Raw genomic sequence first — 25,586 nt, 5'->3', positions numbered from 1 at the left:
CAACTTCTGGTGGGACCGGAAGGCCCAAAAATCAGCTGGCCAGCGCATGCAGGCATGCTGGAGCTGAGCTTTGGCAACGCTCGCATGCCCACTGATTTGGCTCTGTGTGCCACTTGTGGCACCCGTGCCATAGGTTCGCCATCATGGGCCTAGGTTGTTAAACAAATCCAATCAAGATTTAGGTGTGGATCTTGATGAGTGGAAGCTTATGACCACACTTAGATTTCTTCACTGATACAGATAGGAATGACATCACATACTACATTTTCATCTAGACCTCTGGGACCATGGACCGCATTCTTTTTGGAACAAACTTCTCCACCAGTTTTTAGTGAAGATCTTTGCAAATTTAATGGGAAAAGGGCACTGAAAATGAAACCCAAACTCTCAGTAACGTAATGTCTGAATCAAATGCCAAGTTTTCCATATTATTCTCTTCATTATGTCAATAAGAATCCTCAGAATTAATGAAACACAGCTATTTAATGCATCAGGTCTGCATTTAACTACTGATAGCTTATGTTGAGATTTCTCAAATGAATTTGCCCTCCGTCCCTCCAAAATATATATATATATTTTATATATATATATATATATATATATATATATATATATATATATATATATATATATATATATATATATATATATATATATATATATATATATATATATATATATATATATATATATATATATATAAATTTTCTTACTTCTTCGTACGGTTTATGTGTGTTTTTCTTCTAGCCAGGTTTTCCCTACGTAACCAAGGTTTTTTGTAGCTCAGTACATGTGATTCTATTGAGCTGGAGCTACAAAAAACCTTGGTTACATAGGGAAAACCTGGCTAGAAGAAAAACATATATATATATATACACACATACACATACACATACATACATACATACATACATACATACATATATATATATATATATATATATATATATATATATATATATATATATATATATGTTTTCTCAGGTTTTCGCGGGTGTTTGTATGTAGGTCTTTGGTTATTCGGGTCTTCTCTCACATAAAATTGGAAGTGTCTTGGCAACATTTCGACGAAGTCTCATTCGTCATCTTCAGGCTGGTGTTCTCGGCTTCGTGCTTCCAGGAGCAATGGCAATCAGCTCACACCCCCACTAGCAGTTAAAAGGAAGAGACAGCTGCGATCTCACATTGCTCCTGGAAGCACGAAGCCGAGAACACCAGCCTGAAGATGTAAGAGGTTTGGCAGAACAGAGAGGAACTAGAATCTTCTCTCGTGTTTATAAAACCAGGAAATGTCAACTCTTTTTTTGTTAATAAAGCATCGTTTTAAAAGGAACTTTTCTGTGGGAACTGTCATTTCACGATAGACAAATATCTGCTTGAAAGACTAATTAAAACAAAAACAAAATTTGATTCATCAGTTTTCTATTGTGTTACGAGAGTAACCAATTTGAGAGGCAAACAAGCCAGCACCAATAGAAACCACATGGATCAATGAATGGACAAAATAGGTTATAGACATCAAATGTATTACCTCATTTATCTTATCACATACACATATACATACCATTAGCAATACAGCAAGGAAAAATGAAAGAAAGCAACTGGAGCTGACTTTACCAGGACGGTGTACTTTTTATATACATACAGTACATCTGAAAATGCCAGTTACATATTGCTATAAAAATAGGTTCTGTTACTTCCCCAGATTGGCAAAACCAATGTCTTCAGAAAGACCCCCATATAAGTTTATTATAAAGAGAGGTGATTGCTCCTTTACTGTGTGTGACAGAGATGAGTAAAGGAGCTTCCAGGAGCTACTTTCAGTGCTGTGATTGGTGAACTGTCAGTTGCAGGCTTCCAAGGGAGGGAACCATGAAAAACATGCAATAGATGTTCAATGTAATTGCATAGGAGAATTTCACCTAGCGCTTACCATGCTACTCAAGTCTAACCATCTTCAGAGCAACAGTGTGTGACATCAGCTACTTAGGCATTGCTAGGCAATGGTTACTACAGCTAAGGATTCTGGGAGCTGACATCTAGCCTATCTGGAGAATTAGATGTAGAAGACTGAATTTAGGACATGGTAGTTGAGTTCAGCTGGAGTAGCAAAAACAGCTCTACACCATGCTCTCTGTAGTTGGTATCTGGCACCGCACTTTAGGCTTCTACTGAACCTATCCCAAGGCCTTGTGACTTTTTCAATGTCATTATATGTACCTGGTTCTGATTTACAGGCATTCTCCAAATGTGCAAATGTTGTTGCAAGAGATGTAGTTCTACTTTCCCCTCTGTATTCTCACTTCTGTGCGCTGGACAATGCTTAGAGAATATAGACTGCAGCCTTGGTGAATTCTCACATGCCATTGTATCCTGTTTCCCCCCAAATAAGACATCCCCTGATAATTAAGTGTTAATCATTAAGTGTTGTACCTTATGATTCTTGATGAACGTATCTTTTCTTTGATGTACACTGAGAGCATATGCACCAAGACCAATTCCTTGTGTATCCAATCACACTTGGCCAATAAAAAATTCTATTCTATTCTAATAAGCCCAATTGGGCTTTTGAGAGCATGGCAATAAGGCCAAGTGCTTATTTCAGGGTTCAAAAAAAAAATAAAAATAAGACAGGGTCTTATTTTCGGGGAAACACGGTACAATATCTTCGACAGTACAAAATGTGTAGGCTTGAAGATGAAAGATGTGAATTAGGCAAACAGCAAAGCGACCGGTTCCTTTGAAAGGAACTATCCCATAAGGCGTTTCATGCTTATACATTAGTCTGGCAGCTGAACCTATGGTGCATGATGTTTACATTCAATGGAGTGTGTGGGAGGCAAGAGCGACAATAAAATTCTTGACATTCTAATTAGGCCCTAGTATTAGTTACATGAATCAATCTTCACAATGGTCTCAATGAAACTGAAGGGCACAAGGCAGATTAATTGATGCTGGGCCATGCAGATTAATTGATGCAAGATTTAAGATTCCAATCTAATTTTTCCCTAACTCAGCAATCACGAATAGACAGTCACCTTTGTTAGTTGTACAGCTAGATGCAATTTGCTGAGAAAGTTTCATGTAAAATATTAATCTCTATCATGGATAAACTATTTTAAATTAGCCTATATTTGGATGCTCACCATGCTACTGTATATAATAGGGAGAATAAACTGTTATATTTCAATTATAGCACCCAAGCAGCATGGACTAAGACAATTACTCCAGTTTGCTGAAAAAATCTTCCAGAAAATTTTACTAACTTTAAATGAGTTCCATTCAGTAACTTATTAAAAGCAATTATTAAATGTTATTTTTCAACTGAGGATTTTGGATTTTTTAAAATCCATTTTTGGGAAGAGGACTAGTACAGTGGTTTTCACCAGGAAGCCTAAGACTGCCATCTGCTGGCCATTTAATTATATGACGGTTATTTATTCTAATATGAATAAATGATAGTTTTATGCACCAATCAGAAATGAAACTGTACTTTTAACTAGAATCTCAAATAAATTCAGATATGACAGCATGTTTCTTCCTCATCAACTTCCACACCCAGAGTAGAAGCAGAGGAGCCATTTTCAGTGTGACACATTAAAATAAAGTTTTGATTATTAGCAAACACTGAAGCTTATAAAATGCCCTCTTCAAAGACCCCCTACCCCACCACGCAATTCTTTTCTGCATGCCTTAAATACCATAAGTCACTTTAAGGAATTTCTATGCATGCCCAGAAATATGTATTTTACAGCATATTATGCTGTTAAATTATTATTGATATAGACAAGTATTAGTTTTATTCCTCTTAATTTATCCTAGTCACTTGACTGACTTGGATAATTAATTTAAGGCACACACTCCACAAAAACATTATTTCTGGCCTGAGATTGCTTTTTTTTTTCTTTAAAAAAAAATACATTGCAGATGGTAATTTAAAAGTAAATCACCATTCTAGTAATCATCCTGATCAAACTAAAGACATTGGGAAAAATTAAGTACATTATATACACAACCAAATTTTTGTTTTAAATTACAACCTACTTGTATTCTATTTTTTTAAAAAAAAACTGATTAAAGTCTACTTAAATACTGCAAAATTTTAAATATCACAATAATATTTTCAGTAAACTACTACATATCTACCAGTCTATTGGCCCCTTTGAAACAAATACTTTTTTATTTAAATCTTGCATATATAGTAACATATTCCAAAACAGATCTTCTATGCCACATAAATAAGTATATTTCTGTCCTTGCTTCAAAAACCTTCATGTTTACATTATTGAAGCAAATAGCTGCGTCTTGCTTCTCTTTTGTAACAACTTTTTTTTAAAAAAAAAAATCCTTCATTGTTATTCTCACTGGTAAAATATAACTGTATTTCCAGAATACATAATGGACCATTAGTTTTTTTTTTTTAATGTGTTAACTTCTGAACTTTACAGTAAAAATTAAAAGGAATTTCTTGTAGAAAGTCTCATGGAATGTGTATTTTATAGAGTTGAGCTTGGTTTATATTAATATGAAGTGAAAAATTCTTTGAACAAACCAGAGAATGTGTGCCATTCAAAATTTCAAAGTGCAAGTGAGTATTTGTGAGACTCTTATTTCAAGGCAACTGGCCAACATTTTGCTAGAAACTCTGTGTAGTCCAAACACAGCAGGTAGGTTTGCTTTAGCTTGGATCTGTGCCCATCCAAAATTCAGAATCCACAATGTTCCATGTCAGGCAACCTGAGAGAGGTGATTCTGCCATCCATTCCCCTGGAGATTTAATTTTGAAGAACTTCTGCATCGAGCCCAGAAACAATAAGCGTGCCTGCTCTCGTAATTTTGCAGGAAACAAGGGGAAATAGAAGTCCCTAGTGCACTAGAGTACCTAAAAAATAGAAATTGGGACTGTCCCCCATCTTCTGGACTCAGCACCACTGACATAAGACAGTACTCAGGCAGAATTGCTGTCTGCTGAACCCTTCTGTGACTCCAAGATAATCTATTTCCTTTCTTCTCACAAGTCTCCATCTGCAGGCGGTTGACATAACTGGTAGATTCTGTAAAAAGGTGACAAAGAAGTTGGTGTTACAAAAAGATCCTTAAGGATAATGTGGCAGACTAAAGTAAACCAAATTGTTTTAAAACAGACAACTCAATGTCTTGCCCTCCAGACCTTAATACACCTGTAACTTTCATACATTCAGTCCAGCTGGTGAGGAATTAGGATGCAGTCCACAATATCTGAAGACAATCTACTTATTTGTTTACTTATTTTATTTATCACTGGACTTATGAGGTTGTGCAACTCAACAACATGACTTTGGGGGGGGGGGGTGTACAACCACAAAAAGCAAAGTATAAACCTAAAAAGAACCACATAACTTTAAAATGTACACAATATATATACACATAAAACATAGACTATAAATTGGTGACCTACACCATAATAAATCAAGAGGTGACTCCATTCAAGTGGCCCCCAAATGCCAGGGGCAAAAGTCAGGTTCCGTTTGGGACAGGGGTGTGCTAAATTACTTCCATCAAAGGAATAGATAATTAAAAGTAAACTCAAATTCACCTGTGAAATGTAAAAATTCATTTGAATGCTTTTTTCCCTCTGGAATGCTCAGTGATATGAATATGCAAAACTTAATTCATGTTGATTAGGTCATTGGACTATTTTGTCCTCTATTGTTTCAGCAGCTGCCTAGTAGTTAAGAGCACGTTTTTCTGATTTCAACTATACCAAAGGGTGCTTTTTGAAAAGGCAACTGAACTTTCTTTGGTTTTCCTTGAAAGCGTTTCGCTCCTCAGCCAAGGAGCTTCTTCAGTTCAGTTCAGAACTGAATTTTTTCAAAAAGCACCTTTGGGACAACCATGACCTGATGACTGGGAATCTCCATAGTTGTTTACTTCGACTATATTTTGCATGCAAAATACTACTTTGCCTTTGAGATATAGCCAATGTCTGCTATGACTTGCTAACAGATAATAGCAAAATGGGCTGAAAAAGTATATTGAAAATTCAGACAAAATACAAAAGAAAAGAAAAGTGAATGTTGTCAGCATCTTCGGAGTGATAACACAAGCCAGCTTCGCAGCTTTGGTAGTTATGGTGGTGTACTTAAAAAGTTTGCAATTTCTTTTCTTTTTCTAATAATGTTATTGACATTTTTTAATAGGCATAGTAAAAATAAATACAAATTAAAATAAAAGATTAAAGAAAAAGTTTTAAAAATTCAAGAGAAGGAAAGAAAGAGAAAAAAGGAAGAAGAAACAAAGATACTACGGTAATAAAGAAACGACTTTCAACCTTCAGCATACTGAGCACTAACTAATAAAACTTTTCACCCTCTTTTAAAATTACAAACAAAAAACCCTCTCCTTTCTATAACATAACTTGTATTTATATATGCAATTCAGAAATCTTCATCTGTTTAGTCCTAGTTCAGAAATAGCCATTAGAAGTTACCACTCATTTAGAATAGAATAGAATAACAGAATTGGAAGGGACCTTCGAGGTCCTCCAGTCCAACCCCCTGCTTAGGCAGGAAACCCTACACCACTTCAGACAAATGGTTATCCAACATCCTCTTAAAAACTTCTCTTCTTTAAAACTTCCAGTGTTGGAGCATTCACAACTTCTGGAGGCAGGATGTTCCACTGATCAACTGTTCTAACTGTCAGGAAATTTCTCCTTAGTTCTAGGTTGCTTCTCTCCTTGATTAGTTTCCACCCATTACTTCTTGTCCTACCCTCAGGTGAATAATTTCAAACAAGATTATTTATCCCTGATCAAACAGTCCAATTTTATGTTCCTTTCTTCTGCATTTAATAATTCTGGCTTTTAAATCATCCCGGTGGTGCCTCAGGATTTGTTCTTTCATCAATACTTTGCATTCCAAAAGTTTTTTTCAGATTCTTTAAAAGAGCCATATGTTGGCACAGTAGTTAGAACGCAATATTGCAGGTTAACTCTGCTCACTGCCAGGAGTTCAAACCTGGTTGGCTCAAGGTTGATTCAGCCTTCCATGCTTCCGAGGTCAGTAAAATGAGGATCCAGATTGGAATGGTATATAAGTCTAAGTGCTACTGCTATTGAACCTAGTTACCTACCGGGGTGCAGATTGCGGCATCTGATCCATCACTTTCAGGTTTTTTGCAGAGATTTCAACTCTTGGTCCCTATAAAGAAAAAACATACAAAAATAGTTATGTATGGCTCTGGAGGAACACCAAAGTAGAAATATGCTATTTCCATTTGAAAAATCTATTCATAGCCATAAAGCAGTTCTGGAAAGGAGGGAGCTGGCAAAATAGTCTTCTGTGCTTACATAAGATGAAAGTCTTCAGTATGTTTTACAGCTGCTAGTGAGAGAGTGACAATACCATAGCACACTGACAAGTGTCCAGAGTGTGTACATGAAGATATTCTGCACACTGCACTTCTCTCTTGAGACCAAGGATGGGCAACTTGTGGTTTTTCAGATGTTGCTTCCCTGCCACTTTGCAAAATCCCTATCAGCAGGGCCAGTAATGAAGGACACTCAAAACTGTAAATTGCTAACATCTGGGAAATCAAAACCTTTCTGTCTTGCTTAAAGCGAGACAGGTTTGTAAATAGTTATCATAAGCATGTCATTTTTATTATCTCTACTATCATTAAATGATTTAGATACTCTGCATATAAAAATTCTGTATAGTGCATACAAATATATATATTCAGTGTCCCATTTGGAAATTTATGGTTGCTAATATTACTTATTGAATGCTTCATTAATACTCACTTGCTTTCTCATTATGTCTGTTGCCTGCATAATACACTTGGGCAAGAGTCCATGACTTCGAGCCAATATTGCTGCTTGTTCCAATGACACACAAAGTGTGCTCCTAATAGTGTAACAACAAAGAGCATTGCATTCAGAAAGTTAACACTTGGTCAGAAAAGCTGATTTATCCCCATCCATGGATATCTATAACCTTTAGCTGCCACCAGCCTCACTCCTCCCAGAGCATCCTTCAAAACATGTCACCAAATTATACATTATGATTGTCATAGGGGTAAAATGATTGAATATTACATTTATGCATTTATTAAATATTATATAATTTTAATTATCTCCACATTTCCATGAAATTCTATTACCTTTGGGTTTGCTACAGTCCCTACCAATTCTTTGCCCTGGTCCCACTCATTCTATCTTGCTCTTGCCTACTTTAGGGAATGCAACCCTAAGGATACCACAGAAAGACCAAGTGTGGGACATGGACTAAAAAACTTTCCCCATGCTGCTCTACATTTTTTTCCTGCAAAAAAGTAAAGGTTTCCCAATCAGTCATGTCCGACTCGAAGGCATGGTGCTCATCTCCATTTCTTAGCCAAGGGAGTCAGCATTGTCCAAAGACTATTTCCATGGTCATGCGGCCAGCAAGGCTAAATGCCAAAGGTGCACAGAATGCTGTTCCCACCAAAGCGGTACCTATTCATTTACTTGCACTTTGCATGCTTTCAAATTGCTAGGTGGACAGGAGCTGGGGTAGGTAATTGGAGCTCATCCCATTGCACAGAGCTCGGGTCTCGAACCCAGGCTGTCAGCTCTCCGGCTGAAAAGCTCAGTGTCTTTAACCACTGAGCCATCGCGCCCCCACATTTTCCTGCAAGTTTATTCAAAGGCATGGGATGGATGTCTAAGAAGAACTTAGAAGATACGGATAGGAATATAGCCAGGGATGAAATCCAGCAGGTTCTGACAAGTTCTGGAAAAACGGTAGTGGAAATTTTGAGCAGTTTGGAGAACTGGCAAATACTACCTCTTGCTGGCCCCAGAGTGGGGTGGGACTGGGGATTTTGCAGTATCCTTCCCATGGAGTGCGGTGGGAATGGAGATTTTGCAGTATCCTTCCCCTGCCACGCCCACAGAACCGGTAGTAAAAAAAAATGGATTTCACCACTGAATATAGCTAATGTTTGCACTTCATTCTTGATCCCACTCCTTTCTGAATTCTCACCTTTGCATCCCGGTGCCACACATTACAACCTGGCAGGCTCCAAGACGGTAGCAGAATTCAGACGATATAGGCAGCAGTCCAGCCCCTGCTACATAATTACTAGAGTACCCAGACTGATTGCCTTTTGTGCTGATGAAAGATTTCATTAATCTGCAAAGCTCCTGCATTGCATTGATGGGCCGAATCAGCTGCAAAAGAACAGAAAACCAGTCTCAGTACAACTTAAGTCCCTTTCCTTTCTGAAAGCCATATCCTTGAGATCCCTTAAGACAATAACTATTCAGCATTACTTCAGCATTTTGTGCCTTCAAGTGATGCTTAGCAACTAAGTAAAAAGTCTGTGCAATTCTAGGAGTTTCTAAATTAGAATACAAGACAGTTTTATGATTGTAGTCATGTTTTAGACTGTGAATTCGAGTCCTGCCTTAGGCACAAAGCCAGCTGGGTGACCTTGGGCCAGTCACTCTCTCTCAGCCCTAGGAAAGTGGCAATAGCAAATCACTTCCAAAATCCTGCCAGGAAAACTGCAAGAACTAATCCAGGCAGTTGCCAGGAGTCAAAATTGACTCAAAGGCACAAAATAAATAAATGAATAGAATAGAACAGGGGTCTCCAACCTTGGCAACTTTAAGACTGGTGGACTTCAACTCCCAGAATTGGAAGTTGAAGTCCACCAGACTCAAAGTTGCCAAGGTTGGAGACCCCTGAAATAGAACACAGATGCTAGCCTATTGAAAATTAAGACTATATAGAAAGTTATGCTGGAAGTCTTCCCATTTAATGGAAGAGAAAGCAGCCATAGGAGAAAATAGTGAATTGAATGAATATTTATGGTTTAGGACAGGGGTCTGCAACCCGTGGCTCTGGAGCCATATGTGGCTCTTTCATCCCTCTGCTGCAGCTCCCTGTCGCTCAAAATATGCGTCACAACCGCCGGCACATGATTTATTGAGCTTTTTGACCCATATTTTTTTTTCAGAGTTCAAAATGTTTTTGTTGCATGCAGAAATAAAAACTTGTTTTCTCTGTAGCATAAATGCAACACACTATAGGTTTTTTTATACATAGCATAAAGGTAAAAAGTGATATATGCAGTGTTATCTTCATTTTAGATGTCAAAAGGTTTTTGTGGCTCCCAGTGTTTTCTTTTCTGTGGGAAACGGTCCAAATGGCTCTTTGAGTGTTTAAGGTTGCCGACTCCTGGTTTAGGGAATGATTTGAATCTTTGTCTGTGCAAATCCTAATTATTCATTAAAGCTGAGTTTAGATCTGGGAAGTGGGGGAAAAACCTGCATTCTTAAAAAGTTTGGAATCTCTAGATCTCCTTTATGGTGGTGAATTACAACTCAAAAGGGAAAACCAGATCAGGATTATGAAGTGAAAACTGGAAGAACATTTTACTCATGCAGTAGAAAAAACAGCTAGGCCAGAAGTGACCTTGGAACTTCAGTAGCTTGACATTCCTGACATTCAATACTCGCTTTTTTATCTATACACTTATGTATGAAGAAAAGTGAAGGACAATTGGAAAAACATTATTTCGCTATTTTGCATTGGGTGAAAACATTGGTTATGCTGGCTTCCTTCATCCAATCACCTTTCAAATACAGCAGGGATCAGTTCTGGAATCCTGCTTTAGCTAATAATGAGGTCTGGTTTGACCAGTTTCATAGAATAGGTTAAGCGTGATCTCTTTCCTTCTGTGACTGTTAGAACAGGGGTCGGCAACCTTAAACACTCAAAGAGCCACAAAGGTCCTAACCAGAAGCCCCCGTTCAATTCTGGAACCGACCGGGAGTCCGGTTCCCCCATCATAGTCTCCTCTTAGCACGGCGTCCTTTTTCCTCTGCTGACCAGAAGTCTGGTTCCCCCCACCATAGAGTTTCCTCCTAGCATGGCGTCCTTTTTCCTCTGCCTGTCCTAACCGAAAGCCCTATCAATTGTGGAGCCAACCAGCAACAGGGAGCCACAGCAGAGGGATGAGCCACATGCCAAGGGTTGCTGACTCCTGGGTTAAAAGCACCAACAGTTGAAGTAGCAGCCTCTCTCAATTCCCACTTTGCCAAACATCTGAATACATGGGCAGAAGGTTGAATTTTGAATATACCTGATGAATTTTCACAGCTGTGGTGTTTGAATCTGTAGGCAAGTTAGATCGTTCCAGGTAAAATGTCCTGAAATTAAACAATAATTAGCTTGTGATTATGTAATTTTAAGCACTCCTATAAAGTATTTTAATTTCCAAAAGGAAACAATTACTACATGTGTCTATGGAGATTTTCATTCATCCAGGTCATTGTCCCAAAGGTGCTTTTTCTTTGAAGACATTTTGCTCTCATCCAAGAATAAAAAAAAACAAAACCTAATTTTTGGATGAGAAGTGAAACATCTAAAAAAAACCCAAAAACCAAAACAAGAAAATCTAGTTGCTTCTTGAAAAAGCACCTTTGGGACAATTACTACAGGCCACACATGGGCTAGCTATACTTAGATATGGTCCAAAAAAAAAAAAAATGACAAATTAAAAATTAGACAGATTTCCAATTCCAATTCTTCTACAATTATGAGAGTCCCATGCAAATTCCTATTGATCCTTTGATCGCCTTCTCTCTTATGTATTATTAACATTCAAAATAAAACTTGAAAAGAATTCCAATTTGTATGAATCCAACTGAAAGAGTCAATTTCTAGTAGTACAATAAAGCTTCCTATCTTCACTAATGGACCTGCCAAGGGCCAGGGTAACAAAAAGGGATGCACTTTTTAAGAATGATTTTGATTCAGTTGCCAAGACTATTTACAATCAGTTTTTTTTAATGCTATAGTACCTGAGCTTGTGATAATACTGTTGCACCTTCTCAAGAGAATAGGAATTGATTTGATGCTGAAGCTCCTCCTGAGGTGACCCATTTGGTAGGACTTGGCCGTCCAGATTTTCAAGGACTGTAAATATTTTAATGAAAAGTTTAAAGCAAGTTTTAACAATTATCATATGTTTGTATCTATTATTGCCATTATTCTACAATAAGAAGGGGGGAACCCTTTTGAATAAACTTGGATCTATTGATTAAATTTGTATGCTGCCCATCCCACTATTGAGCAACACTTATCCATCTCATCTTGTAAATCTATCTTATTCTGCTTAATCTTGCCAAGAAGAGTGGATGTGTGAGGTTAAAGAAAAAGGAATGCTTACTCATGGGGTGTGTGGGGGAGAAGGACTTCATACTTGTCATGACATCCTAGCATACATAGTTGAACACATCGATGATGTGAATTGTATAGTTCTTTACATCATGATGCAAGTAATGCAAATGACAAAGCTTGTATCATTTACATGAGGATGTCATGATGAACATGATGTCACTGTGGATCAATCTATGTGTGCTTGTGATGAAATGAAGTCTTGGAAAAATGTAAGAACAACACACTGAATTTATTAACAAATTACCATCCTTTTCCTTATATATCTTGCCCCTGTGGAAGTAGGCTCTTCTAGCTTACACTGACATGAAAATAAGTAAACAAATAAGCTAACTAATGCACCTCTTTCTCAGAATTGGACAACTCGCGGCATCCAACTTGCCACTGTCAACTTATCATGGCCAATTCACCACAGCCAACTCACCACGGTCAACCTGCCACAGGACAACTTGCTGTGAGACAATTCAACAATTCAATCTAATTATTTAAAATTGTTAAAAAGTTATTTTAATTTCTATTATTCACATTTCATTTTCCCCTCCTTTGGCATCCTTTCTTTAATGATTCTATTCCACTTTTTTTTAGTGGAAACTCTCATCCTGTGGCAAGTTGGCTGCAGTGAGTTGGTCATGAAGAGTTGGCCATGGCAAGTTGTCGTAGACCCCCTCCTTTTTGCTCCTCTGAAGATATATAGATATATATGTCATGATAACAATATTATGGGATCACCAGCCTGGTTGTACCCAATTTTTTTTCTAGTCAATTGTGAGGGTTTAAGGAAAAACTGCTGTGTGTATAAATTGGTGAGAGCATTCAGAGAATTTAAAACTAAAAATGGCTGCAAAAAATTACCCTGCCTATTCAAGAGGTTCCAAATAATTGTTGGAATTATGTCCATCGTGCAGATTGCAAATATTGCTCCTATACGATTAAAAATGAGTCTACAATCATTATTTAAACTTTCAACAGCAGGTCCAATGATCCAATCATTCATTCCATTAAATCTGTAGAAAATACTTTCTTAGTATCTACTTTCTATCTGCCTTGATTTGGCTTAAAAATGTGAAATTATTTGTCTATGTAACATCCATTAACTTGACCTTCATTTCGACTGTGTGAGGAGCTCAAGATAAATAAATGAATGAAAGAATGAAAAAGATTTCTCTTGTACCTTTTGTAAAGAGCACTGCGTGCAGTTTCAGACTTCCTCCATTCTGAAACCGGGTAGGTAGTTTAGAAAAGTAATAACTATCCAGGAATAAGGTCACTTTCAAAACTTGCCGATTTCCCTCCACGTGATAAAAGACATGAGTATCTGGAGGAATCAAGGAAAAAGACATCACAAAATGCGGGGGAAACAGCAACACAAGATAACCGACATGAGGAAACTGCAGGAATGAAACCCACTCATAGATTTTTGTCTTTGGGGGTGGGGGATGACATTGCTCTTAATCAGGGATGTGCAACCTGTTGAATTAAGAGTTGCAAAAGGTACGTCTTAGAAGAGGTTTTTGCAGCTTCCATTGAGATTCCAGTCTCTGTCAACTTAGACAATAGAGGGCATTGTTTTACTGTTCGAACAAATACAGAGTCACAGGAAAAATTCAAGAGAGTCCATGGATCTAGTGACTGAACTTACTTGCTACAAAACACTCATCCAGTTGCTTGAAATAAAAGGCAACCTTATCCAGCTCTGAAAGGGTGGCCTGGATGTCTTCCAGCATGATTCGCTCTTCTTTCTAAGGGAAGAAGAAATAGGATAGAAATAGATGAATAGATTGCAAGAAGGGACAGATTCAGGTAGTTCTTGACTTATGACCAGTCACTAAATGCACTAAAAAAAAAAGCTATTTATGCCTGCCCCTTAAAGTTATGACTGCAGATGTGCGGCAGTTATGTGATCACATTTCAAATGCTTACAGCCTCCAATGCTCACATGACCACAATTTACTACTTCTGCTGTTTTCTGGCAGAAAATAGCAAAAAAAAAAGGTCAGTGAATACACTGAATTTCAACAACCACGTGGTTCACTTAACAACCATATGTTTTGTTTAACAATCATCGTAAAAATGGTCATAAAATTGAGTCTGGTCACACAGTGCCTCAATTTAGGACTGTAGTAACTTATGATTGAAATCCAGAGTTTTATTGTAGTCATAAGTACACAAAACATTCTCTTCATAAGAACTGGAATTATAAAAAGGAGAATAGATGCCTTCCCCAAACCAGGAATCAAAGGCTGGTTGTGACTGTGATTAGAACCATATCTAAATTCTTCATTCCCTGAAATTTACTGGGTTTTTTTTTTTAATGTGAGCTTGCATCTCTACCATTGTCCACCATATGTCTCATATCTTTAACACATATTGTCCATCACATCTCATATCTTTCTCATATGGGTTTTCGTAAGATATATTAAAAATTTGTGAGCAGCAAGAACTTGAACTTTCCGTTCAAAAAAATTGCTGCTATACAGTATATATATTTGGTTCATGTTTCAAATACATTCAGTGCAATGCCAAGATACAGTTTCTCACCAGCAGAGGACAGAATACTTCAACACTTCACACAATTAGTTATCATTTACAGCTAATACTCTTTGTAGCACTAATATGTAGCTAATGTTAAAAGATAGCAATGAATGTTGCTATTATAGTACTTTTCTTGCTTTTATCTTGTCCTTTACGAGAAGCCAAGGAGATAAAATTCTTGCACATGTAATATAGTTATGCACAACACAGAATATGGCAAGGTACAGCTTGTCATTTAAAGGGGCAGAAAAGTCTGAATAGATGAATTTGTTGTACTATTTGATGAATTAAAATGTTGGTCTGCTTATTCAGTATTGTCTGCAATGAATGCCAGTAGCAATCAGAAATATCTTCCCCGACAGATTTTATTCTTGCATGCAAAGCATGATCTCAAGCAATGAACTGCACTTCATTATTTTTTTCTTAATTAATAAAAGAATAAATAAATAAATAAATAAATAAATAAATAGAATAAATGTGACGCTGTCAGAGTGTGCCTTGCACAACAAACAAGGCCAGTTTCTCTCTTCTTATACGCATTAAGATAATATGTACATAACTAGACACCTTAGATCCCTTCACATTATTGCCCAAAGTAGCTTCTCCTATGTCAGGAGTATCAAACTCAAGGCCCGGGGTATCTGGCCCACGGGGTACTTAGATCTGGCCCACAGGGCCGCCCTGGTAACAGTGAAGGACTGGCCCACGGTGCTTCTGCCAGCAAAAACGGGGTCCCGGGCTCCGTTTTCAGCTGCCATGGCCTCCTGCAACCCTCTGCCAGTGAAAATGGAGCTAGGGAGGGAGGTGCAGAGCACTCAGGCCACCACAGGTGCCCCCAACAGGAGTGACGTCAAACTGGCCGCGCCCACCCTGGCCATGCCCCCCCCCAGAGTCAAACACAACCCTGATGCAGCCCTCAATGAAATCAAGTTTGACACCCCTGTCCTACGCTGTGTCAACTCTCAAAACGACTTTAGCTGAAGCCATATCCTTTTTACTTCATTTCTTACTCGCCATAAATATGGGGGGAGGGGGAACTACGGGGTGTGGGATAATTTCCTGCCAGGTGCCAGACATAACAATGAGGCCCGTGGGAATCAAAGTCATCTCAACGAGAGCTTGTAACGGCCAGAAGGAGTAACTGAGTAGCCTGCCATCTACCTGGTTGGTCAATGTGACCAGTGACACTAGGAGAGTAAGTGATATCTATTTCTTTTATTATACTGGAAACGCAGGAAATATTTAGAGTTGGATTCACATATGAACGTGCTGATAGGATGTACCCAATAAAATGGATTTTTGAGAAAAGCTACAGCCTCAGAATCCTGACTTGATTGGGACCATTACTCAGAACAATGGCACGTTGCCATGTAGGAAAAGTTTGGCTGCATGGTTCACCAAGGCTGAAAGGGTGCTACCACGCAATGGGTCACACTCACTAGGTTGAGATTTTGCACGTATATCCCAGCTACAGCAGAAACCAGGCTGGGAAAGGGTGAATGGGGTTTGAAATGCAAATGCTACCACACTGCAAACAAAAGCAGTTTTATTTCCCCCAGCCTTTGCAAATATATTTAGGTCAGAAGATGAGTAATGAAAGAACTGCCTGGTTCCTTATTTTGGTTTTCTGTGTTTGAGGAAATGGTATTCTAGCCTTACCACACTGGGAGACAGCAAAGACTGGTAGTTGAGCAACACTCCTGTGGCTGCTATCTGCTCCAGCCATTTTTTACTGGCTTCCCGACTGCTTTCTTCATACTCTCCGTTGTTATTGTATCGATAGTTGAGTGCTCCCAATAACTGCTCTGAAAATGTGCAAACGGCTGCTACCAGGGCCTGGCAGAAAATTACATCTCGTCTCACTTGCAGTTCTGTATCTGGAAGAGGAAAGAGAGACAAGAATTGGGATCAGTAGGCTAGGGCTACTGCATGTGTGGTTGGGATTCATGCCCCAAGAGTGGTTCTGGCTTTTCTTATTCAGGGCAGCTCATATGACACTGATGATATTTGGGGAAAGGTGCCCCCCTGCCCCCTGAGTGCTTATTCCCCCATCATCACCCCAGAGGAACACAGAGTTTTTCACAAGACCACCAAGATGATTAGGATGTATAGAGGTGTCCACACTTATCACTAATCCTGAAAATAATGGTTTAATACAGTGGTTCTCAACCTTTTTTTCCACCACTGACCCCTTTTAAATAACTTTTGTGGCCACAGATCACGGCCATGTCCCCCCTCCAAGACTCAGCTCAAGATTTAAATCATAACATTTCTTCAAGCCTTCATGGATCTCCGGAAACCATAGGTTGAGAACCACTGGTTAATCCCTGAAATGGAAAATATTCCTCAAACTGCATGTCTGTCTCTTAATGCTGTTCAGGTGGTCAGCTGCAATGGGCATCAAGGAGCTGCTTAGACCACAGGCCATGAGGGAGATGACAAGAAATTGAATTCATAGGCGATATAGAGTCTCCTAGCAAGAAGGATGAACGGAAGCTTGGGAAAAGTTCTCTGCAATAGAAGACAAGTCAGGAGCAAGCAAAAAGCTGCCTTACCTGTGCATTTCAACAAAGCCAACAGGAGCTGATTCTTTCCATCTAGAAAAGAAAAATAAAGTAGCATTTAATCATATCTTTCTTAACTGAAATGACAAGTCATGCTCAGTATCTTATTGATAGATGCTGGAGCTGAAGCACAGTTGGAAAGAGAACACTGTAATCAAATATAGATAAACTGTACTCTATACTCAAACCAGTGGTGGGTTGCTCCCGGTTCTGTCCGGTTCTATAGAACCAGTAGTAAAACTGACAGGAGGCTCCGCCCACCTGCCATGATGTCATCATGGGTGATCTGCACATGCGCAGAAGCGCGTGCACTCCCGCTGCAAACTGGTAGTAAAGGTAAGTAGAACCCACCCCTGACTCAAACCCATAATGAAAGTCCTGGAAACCATAAACTAGTAAGGTCTAGAGACTGCAAAGACTCTGATACCACCAGAATCCATAAAATTTACAGATGAAAAGGCCACAGCTCTGTGGTAGAATCCATTTCTGGAATTAGCAAATACTAATGAATATGAATATTTAATTCCAGGCGTTTTCAGGTAGAGCAGGTGTTGCACAAGGAGCAGGGAAACCTAGTTTTAGACTTCTATTAGTCACATACTCATTGAGTATGCTCTCTTTCAGTCTAAAGAATTGTAGTTTGAACTGTAGTTTTGTACTAGGCTTAGACATAAGTAAATAACAAACAAACAAAAATGCTAAAATTAATTCCCATGCCAATTGAATAAGAAATAATATTGAAATAGATTATGGCAACTTCCTATGTTTTCTGTTCCTAAGATTCAATCTACCTTCATATTTTAGTTACGAAGATCTTAACAGCAATTCTCCATTATTTATTCATTTACTCTACTCCTTCCAATCCCAACCTTTCTCTACTACTTTCTTTATAATATGGAAATTTTAACCGCTCTTTTCCAGCTTTCCATTCACAAACCTTCCACATATTTCTGAATGGTATCAACAAGATTTTTAATGCGAAGTGGGAGGTTCCAGGGATCTTCCTGTATGCTGATCTGAATCTTGTTCCTGCTCCGAATAGTGGTTTCTTCTTTCTGCTTAAATTCTGCAGAACAAGAAAAGATTTCAGTTCTGACAATAATACAATACCAAAGTGGTTCAGAACAGCAGCCGATTACATCCTGTGCCTATCTCTGCTAAGCTTATTTCTTTGTAAAGAAAATAACACTCATCAGTTTTGATAATATTTTATTGAACTTAATAAATATTATCAAGTAATTAAATAGCATAAATCCAAGATGCATAGGGAAAAAATATAGAAAATACTAAAAAAAACAGAAAAGAGACAGGGTCTCTACACACACAAATTTATGATATATATTACCATATTAAACTCTATTGCTATTAAGATAAACTATAAAATCTATCCAAATTTGAATGCCTCTGATATTTCATTATTTTAACTTCGTAATTTTTTCTAATATACCTACTGCAGAGGCCTTCTAGAAGAATCTTTGTTGTTATATTATCTGTATACCCACCCACTTCATGGTCTGTGTAAAAACCTCTGGGAGGAGGTTTCAAAGTATCCAATGCAGGACTATTAAATTCCATAACAGCTTTGTTCTTTATGCCATCTGTCTTGTAAACTTGCAGGATTCTTTTTTTCCCCACCATGTATATGTATACTTCCAAACTAGACTGTGATGTTTCTCTGTGTCATATATGTATGTATATGTGGGTATATGTATAATGGTTATCTTTTGAGAGCTGAATGCAGCAAAATTTCATTTTAATGTATGCTGATTAGTGTACATTTAAAGTGACAATGAAGTTGCTATGCTATGCTATGCTATGCTATGCTATGCTATGCTATGCTATGCTATGCTATGCTATGCTATGCTATGCTATGCTATGCTATGAATCATTACATAGATCATTATATTATCTAGAACAGGGGTGTCAAACTCAAGGTCCTGGGGCCAGATCCGGCCCGTGGGGTGCTTAGATCTGGCCCACGTGGCCACCTTGGAAACAGTGAAGGACTGGCCCACAGTGCCTCTACCACCAAAAATGGAGCTCAGGAGGGTTGCGTGCATCCCTCTCAAGCTGTTTTTGCTGGCAGTGTTGCAGGGGCCCACTGTAGCCAAAAACAGAGTTTGAGAGCCCGTTTTTGCTGGCAGAGCACTTGGGCCACCACAGGCGCCCCTGACACGAGTGACGTTGAGCTGGCCATGCCTTAGCCATACCCATCCCGGCCCCCCATGGTCAAACACAACTCTGATGCAGCCCTCAATGAAATTGAGTTTGACACCCCTGATTTAGACATACTCAATTGCTCAACATAGATTACATTATCTATACTGAACAATTATTATTTTACTTGCCAAAATTAAACAAGTTCCTTATTTTTGAGCTTGAGTTTTGGTCAGATCACAAGAACACAAAAGCAGAACCAACTTAATGCAGAGGACAGCAGTCTTCAAAAACCTGAAGAAGGATCAAATCATTACCATCCTCCCAGCAGACAAAGCCCAAACCAGAGTTACCATGGACTGAACTTCCAATTACAAATATTGGAGAAGTTGTCCAAAAAATGTCTCTTTGGTTTCTGATGATCATGCAATAAAACTACTTTCTAATATAAAACTTTTGGTAGGACAGACACCATTTACTACACAAAAACCAAGTGTTTAAATCTATCTAATGAACTTAAAGCTATTGAAGATTTGTTAATTTTACTAATTTGTACAATATTAAATAATTTCCTGATGGGGTAGATAGATATATTTCAATATGGAATACACTTGGAATGATTTATATGAATCGTTTTACTTATAACACTTTTAAACAATTAGCTAATACTTTAGTATAGAGCTTATAGACTTTATTAAGAAGTAAAATGGGTTGGTAAGATGCCCTTTCACTTTTGAGGGTTTTTACCCAGTTTAAGAATTAGAATCAACTTGGGCTGTTTCAAAAACTCTGGTAAGTTTTTTCCTGTTAAGTTTGGTATTATTATGGTAGTATTTCATACAAGATATTGCATAAAAGTAGACATTCCGATATTAAGACCTCTTTAAATCATTTGTAAAATCCCGTGATATTCCATCAGGACTTGAAGTTTTTTTTATTTTTAATTTTTTTAAAGACTTTGTAGATTTCTGATGTAGAGAAGGGTGATTCTATATGTTCTATGGCGTCTGGAGCTAGTTCTGGGAATGCTAATCCATTTAAAAATAATTTTCTAGTAGATATGGATTATCAGAGGAATATAGTTGGTGAAAAGAAAATTGAATTTATTTGCTTATAACTTCAGTTTTAGTCATTATTCGGCCGCTGCTGTCTTTAACGGTGCTGGTTTTTTTTTCTTAACTTTTTTTTTTTAGTTTATTTGCCAGCATTGTAGAATTGTTATTATTGTCTTTGTAATATCTTTGCTTAGCATAATTAATTTGAGAGGAGATTTTGTCAGTCTTCAAACCATGTAACTCTCTCATTTTACTTTCCAGCTGTGTCTAAATACTGGCTTATTCAGTTCTCCTATAATTGGCTAGTATACTGTTAATTTCTGGCTAAAGCTTAGTTTCCTTTTGTGTGATATTTTTTTTAAACATGCTCATCTGGTTTATACATTCTCCTCTTAATATTGCCTTGGTGTTTCATTATTATTATTATCATCATTATCATCATCATCATCATCATCATCATCATTATTATTATTATTATTATTATTATTATTATTTAAAAAATCAAAGTTTGAACTAATCATTGCTTTGCTGGTACACTGTACAATAAAATAGGTTTAAAATTATAAATCCCCATCCAAATGCTAACCAGACCGGACTCTGCTTAGCATTTTTCAGCTAGGCCCTACCACTGGCTGTGAAGAAATGGTGGTGGTGATGGGGAATAACATTCACATCATCACTAGTTTGATCATTCAGGAGGATGAGGCAATGTTTCTGAAAAGCAACCTCTGAAGCAAAACCAAATAAATAAATGGAACTGCAATTTGCCATTTGTAAACAGCAAGCTCATCTGAGGAATGACTGTTGTGTTGCCCCCGCTTTCCCAGCATGGACATAATACAGATAGCTCTGAAAATGATTGAGTCAAATTAATATATAGGAGGAGAGGAAGAGAGAGAGAGAGAGATAACCAGACAGACAGACTAGACATCAGATAAATTATCTGTCTTTTAACAATTGACAGGGAATGGAGAAATTATATCATGCTATTTAAGAAACACCAATTTTCCTGAGCCAGGCAAGATTACCTTGCAAAGTGTGATCTATTGGGAAATGTTTGGTTTCTTCAAAAGCTTTGCTTATTACTGGTCCTTTGAGAAGGACATTGATAGCATCCACCTGCAAAGAAGCACATTTACTCAGTCTTTAATATTCTTTTGGCCTTTTTGAAGAGAAAATCCTATTTGCAAAAAAAAAAAAAAATCCCTCTAGTAATTACATTTTATCTATTGTACTTTTATTGAAAAGCAACCTGGAGCAGATTAAAAGTACTGAGTTTCTGGTCTGAAAATGAGAAAACAGTAGCAGGAATATTGCTTCCAGCAAAGCTATTATTAATGAAGACTGGGACAGCAATAGGATGTGAAGTATTAGTAGAAACTAATACTTATTAACTGTCTATGTATACCCCCAAAAGGCAAGCCAAGAACTATTAATTTAGAGAGAGATGAAATTTGCTGCATGTCCTACATGATTACATTTTTAAAATCTAAGTTAGAAGATGTGATTATTCAATGCTTATATTCTATTTTCTTTCCTAAGAAACCCCAAAATAGCCAACTATGCTATTAAAAAAATCAAAATGAAGTATAATAAAATAGCCTTCTCTAATCAATCAATAACCTTATTAATTACTAATAGAGAATAAATTATTACTATTTCAGTTAAAATCTAAAGTAAAGGTTTAAATGTTAAACATTCTAACATCATTCAATTTAGTAAAAAAACAACAACAATCAATCATGCATTAATATTACATTACACGTGAGATATTAGTAACTGAGTACAAAATTGACTTGCATAGGAGGAATCCAATTTTACAGTTCAATTTCTGCAAATACTCCAACAAGGCACTTCCAGGCTAGAAACTGGGAGACTGTAAATTCTAGTCCTGCCTTAGGCATGAAAAAGGACTATGTGACTTTGGGTCAGTCACTCACTCTCAGCTCAACTTACCTCACAAGATTGTTGTTGTGGGGGAAATGGGAGGAGGAAGGAGTATTTAGGTTTGTTTGCTGCCTTGAGCTCTTTTTAAAAATGATAAAGGCAGGATAATATAATATATCTATATCTATCTATCTATCTATCTATCTATCTATCTATCTATCTATCTATCTATCTGAACTTTTCATCACTTCTGGAGTATTTATATAAATATATATAGAGAGAGAGTTCTAGGAAGAGTCAGTCTAGTACAGGGGTGTCAAACTCATGTCATCACGGTGGTGTCACGTGACGTATCGGAACTTTTTTCTCCTTCGCTAAACTGGGCATGATCAGCACGGGACGCATCCGACGGGCCAGGAGTTTGACAGCCCTGGTCTAGTATCCTATTTAATTATTGGCTGATAACTTTTTAGCTTAGATCTTACTTCCCTAGAATTCTCACCTGAATCATAAGAAGGCAAATACAGTTGATAAACAAACAAACAAACAATGGTTGGCAGAAATTAGCAAGTGAAAGATGGCTGGTTTAACTGACTTTAAAATGTTGATTAAGGTTGCTGTAGTTATTAGATACATAAATTAAAGGAAGTTTTTTTCCTGAAGGCAAACATTAGGAAAAAATAGTGTTTTCATGCCAGGACTATGAAATTCCAAAGGAGTGACAACTAGTATTAGAAGCCATATGCTGCATTAAATAATGCTTGGTGCCTTGAATGACAGAATATCTAATCTAACCCTCCTTCAGAATCTGCCAATACAATCTCCATAACATTCATTGTACAACCATAAAAAGGTAAAATCTCTTTACCTGGTTAAAAAGATGCTCAAGGCAGCCATGAAGCTTGTCTTGTTTGTCTGACGGTATTCTCATATCACTGGGAAGTTCATCACCTAAGATGAAATAAATAAACTTTGATCTTTATTCGCATGCTGAACTTCACAAACACACACTGATCTTTAAATTTGCTCACATTTTTTCTTTCTCTTTCATCCTCTATACTTTTTTCCACTCCTTGTTCATTTCCCTTCATATTTCCATCTACCTATCCAATTTCTAGCTTTTGATGAATTCCTCAGCTTCCCCTGAATTCTTAGACATGATCTTTTCCTTACAAAGCAAGTCTATTAGATTCATTTACTGAAAAGCAAAAAAACAATTGCATTTATTGGGAACATAATTTTTTGCCCCATTTCTAAAAATGTTTTTGGAACAAATTATGTGAGCTACAATAAGGAAATTCATCAGATATCCTGCAGTTAGTTGAAGCACCTATAATTAATAGGGCTGCTGAAACTCCTTTTCACAAGCTCTGGATAAATAATATGTGCCAAACTGAAGTGGCAAGATTCCTTGAAACTGATGGCATTGTTCATGTCATTTTGAGAAATAAAATACATAAAAATTATAGCAAGCAGTAGATCCTCAGTATGAGCCCTAAATGTGCTAATATGCCGACAGAGCATTTCCTTGGCAGTCTACATTAATTACATTTCTTTAATTCTTTACTTTTGTTTACTATTGAATCTGCTAACCAGGAATGACTGAAGTTATTATTGTACACATCTGGAAAATACTAGGATGGTGTATCATTTAATCCTTGTTGAAAACTTCTATATAGTATTTACTTACCTGATCCCATTTCATCACTGCCTAAGTAAGAGCTGTTACTCCGGACACTGGTATAGGAAAGGACTGAATCCCTATTGCTGTTACATTCACTGAAAAGAAAAACAAAGGGATATAATATATAGCTTGGGGGAGATAAGAGAACATAGAGAGAACTCATTCATTTCTATTTTATCCATCTCCAAGAATTATGATTGGCCTTTAGTAATTTTTTTAAAATTGAACTTCCATCTTTCATACTTTTGTCTTCTACTGATGAAGATGCATTACAGAATTAATACATTACTCTTGATGAGAATGGCTAAACATGATAAAGATTCAATATTAAATCTGTCATGGTTCGTCATGAACTTTAGAAACCACGTCCTATAAGAACCAATTAATATAACCAACATGATATGAAACATGATATGAAAAGCCATTCATCTCTTGTTTATCTGAATGAAAATTCTTGCCATATGCAATGGGACTTACTTTTCAGTAATATATATTCCAAAAATATCAGAATAACAGAGTTGGAAGGGACCTTGGCAGTGGTGAAATCGAAATTTTTTTACTAGCGGGAGTGGGAGTGGCTTGGTGGGCGTGGTGTGGCTTGGTGGGCATGGCAGGGGAAGGATACTGCAAAATCCCCATTCCTGGGGGAAGGATATTGCCAAATATCCATTCCCACCTCACTCTAGGGCCAGCTAGAGGTGGTATTTGCCGGTTCTCCAAACTACTCAAAATTTCTGCTACCGGTTCTCCGAACTGCTCAAAATTTCCACTACCGGTTCTCCAGAACCTATCAGAACCTGCTGGATTTCACCCCTGGACCTTGGAAGTCTTCTAGTCCAACCTTCTGCTCAAGCAGGAGACCCTATACCATTCCAAACAAGTGGTGTCCAGTCTCTTCTCAAAAGCTTTCAATGATGGAGCACCCATAACTCAATCAGAAATCATTCTTCAAAAGAGAATATCTCTTTTAAAATAACTTTCCACTTATAATGTTTCATTCCCCCAAACATCTCTTTCTCCCATTTCTAAACAGAATACAACATACAGGTAGAGAGAGCCAAAGATGTATACAAGAAATTAAAGGATATAATAATATACCCTTGTCAATACATTCTCTTCTTTACTCATTCTTGTAAACTTTAAATATTATTCTCCAATTTGAAAGCTATCAAAATATATTTAAGTTATTCTTGAACAGTTGTTCTGCAACAAGTATGTTTAACTGTTTATGTCTCAAGTATATTTTTCATTTCACTTTTATTTCTGTCCAAATCTGAAAGGTAATGGCCTCTTGAGGAATTTGCTTTGATCTCGGTAATATAGGACAGATTATTCTCAGTAATAGAAAGCATTAACCAAATCATGATGCAGAACTAAGAGCCATAAACAATGAATAAAATCAAACTCATCGGTACTGACACATATTCATAGTGCATTGAGCTTTAATGTGGAGGCACACTGCCAGTTAGGTAGTTTGCTGCTGTTTTGCAAAATATTC

General features: G+C 37.3%; 1 protein-coding gene across 2 annotated transcripts in view; it reads right to left on the bottom strand.

Annotated features, from left to right (window-relative positions):
* Positions 1-1,509: 1,509 nt before the first annotated feature.
* Positions 1,510-25,586, bottom strand: part of PREX1 (phosphatidylinositol-3,4,5-trisphosphate dependent Rac exchange factor 1) — a 231,675-nt gene continuing 207,598 nt past the window's right edge. For both annotated transcript variants that reach the window (XM_034413827.3, XM_034413826.3), the window contains exons 27-40: positions 24,095-24,183; positions 23,273-23,355; positions 21,546-21,636; positions 18,243-18,371; positions 17,297-17,338; positions 16,401-16,618; positions 13,849-13,948; positions 13,381-13,524; positions 11,834-11,948; positions 11,113-11,179; positions 9,006-9,193; positions 7,784-7,886; positions 7,114-7,181; positions 1,510-5,054 (exon numbers count right to left, since the gene is read on the bottom strand). In XM_034413827.3, coding sequence (XP_034269718.1) covers positions 5,012-5,054; positions 7,114-7,181; positions 7,784-7,886; positions 9,006-9,193; positions 11,113-11,179; positions 11,834-11,948; positions 13,381-13,524; positions 13,849-13,948; positions 16,401-16,618; positions 17,297-17,338; positions 18,243-18,371; positions 21,546-21,636; positions 23,273-23,355; positions 24,095-24,183 — 1,480 coding nt within the window. In that variant the 3' untranslated portion in view covers positions 1,510-5,011. The remainder of the gene's footprint in view (positions 5,055-7,113; positions 7,182-7,783; positions 7,887-9,005; positions 9,194-11,112; positions 11,180-11,833; positions 11,949-13,380; positions 13,525-13,848; positions 13,949-16,400; positions 16,619-17,296; positions 17,339-18,242; positions 18,372-21,545; positions 21,637-23,272; positions 23,356-24,094; positions 24,184-25,586) is intronic.

Source organism: Pantherophis guttatus, chromosome 3, assembly GCF_059756535.1.
Source record: "Pantherophis guttatus breed Tessera chromosome 3, ASM5975653v1, whole genome shotgun sequence".
Taxonomy (NCBI): Eukaryota; Metazoa; Chordata; class Lepidosauria; order Squamata; family Colubridae; genus Pantherophis; species Pantherophis guttatus.
This window is presented reverse-complemented; position numbering and strand designations above follow the sequence as displayed.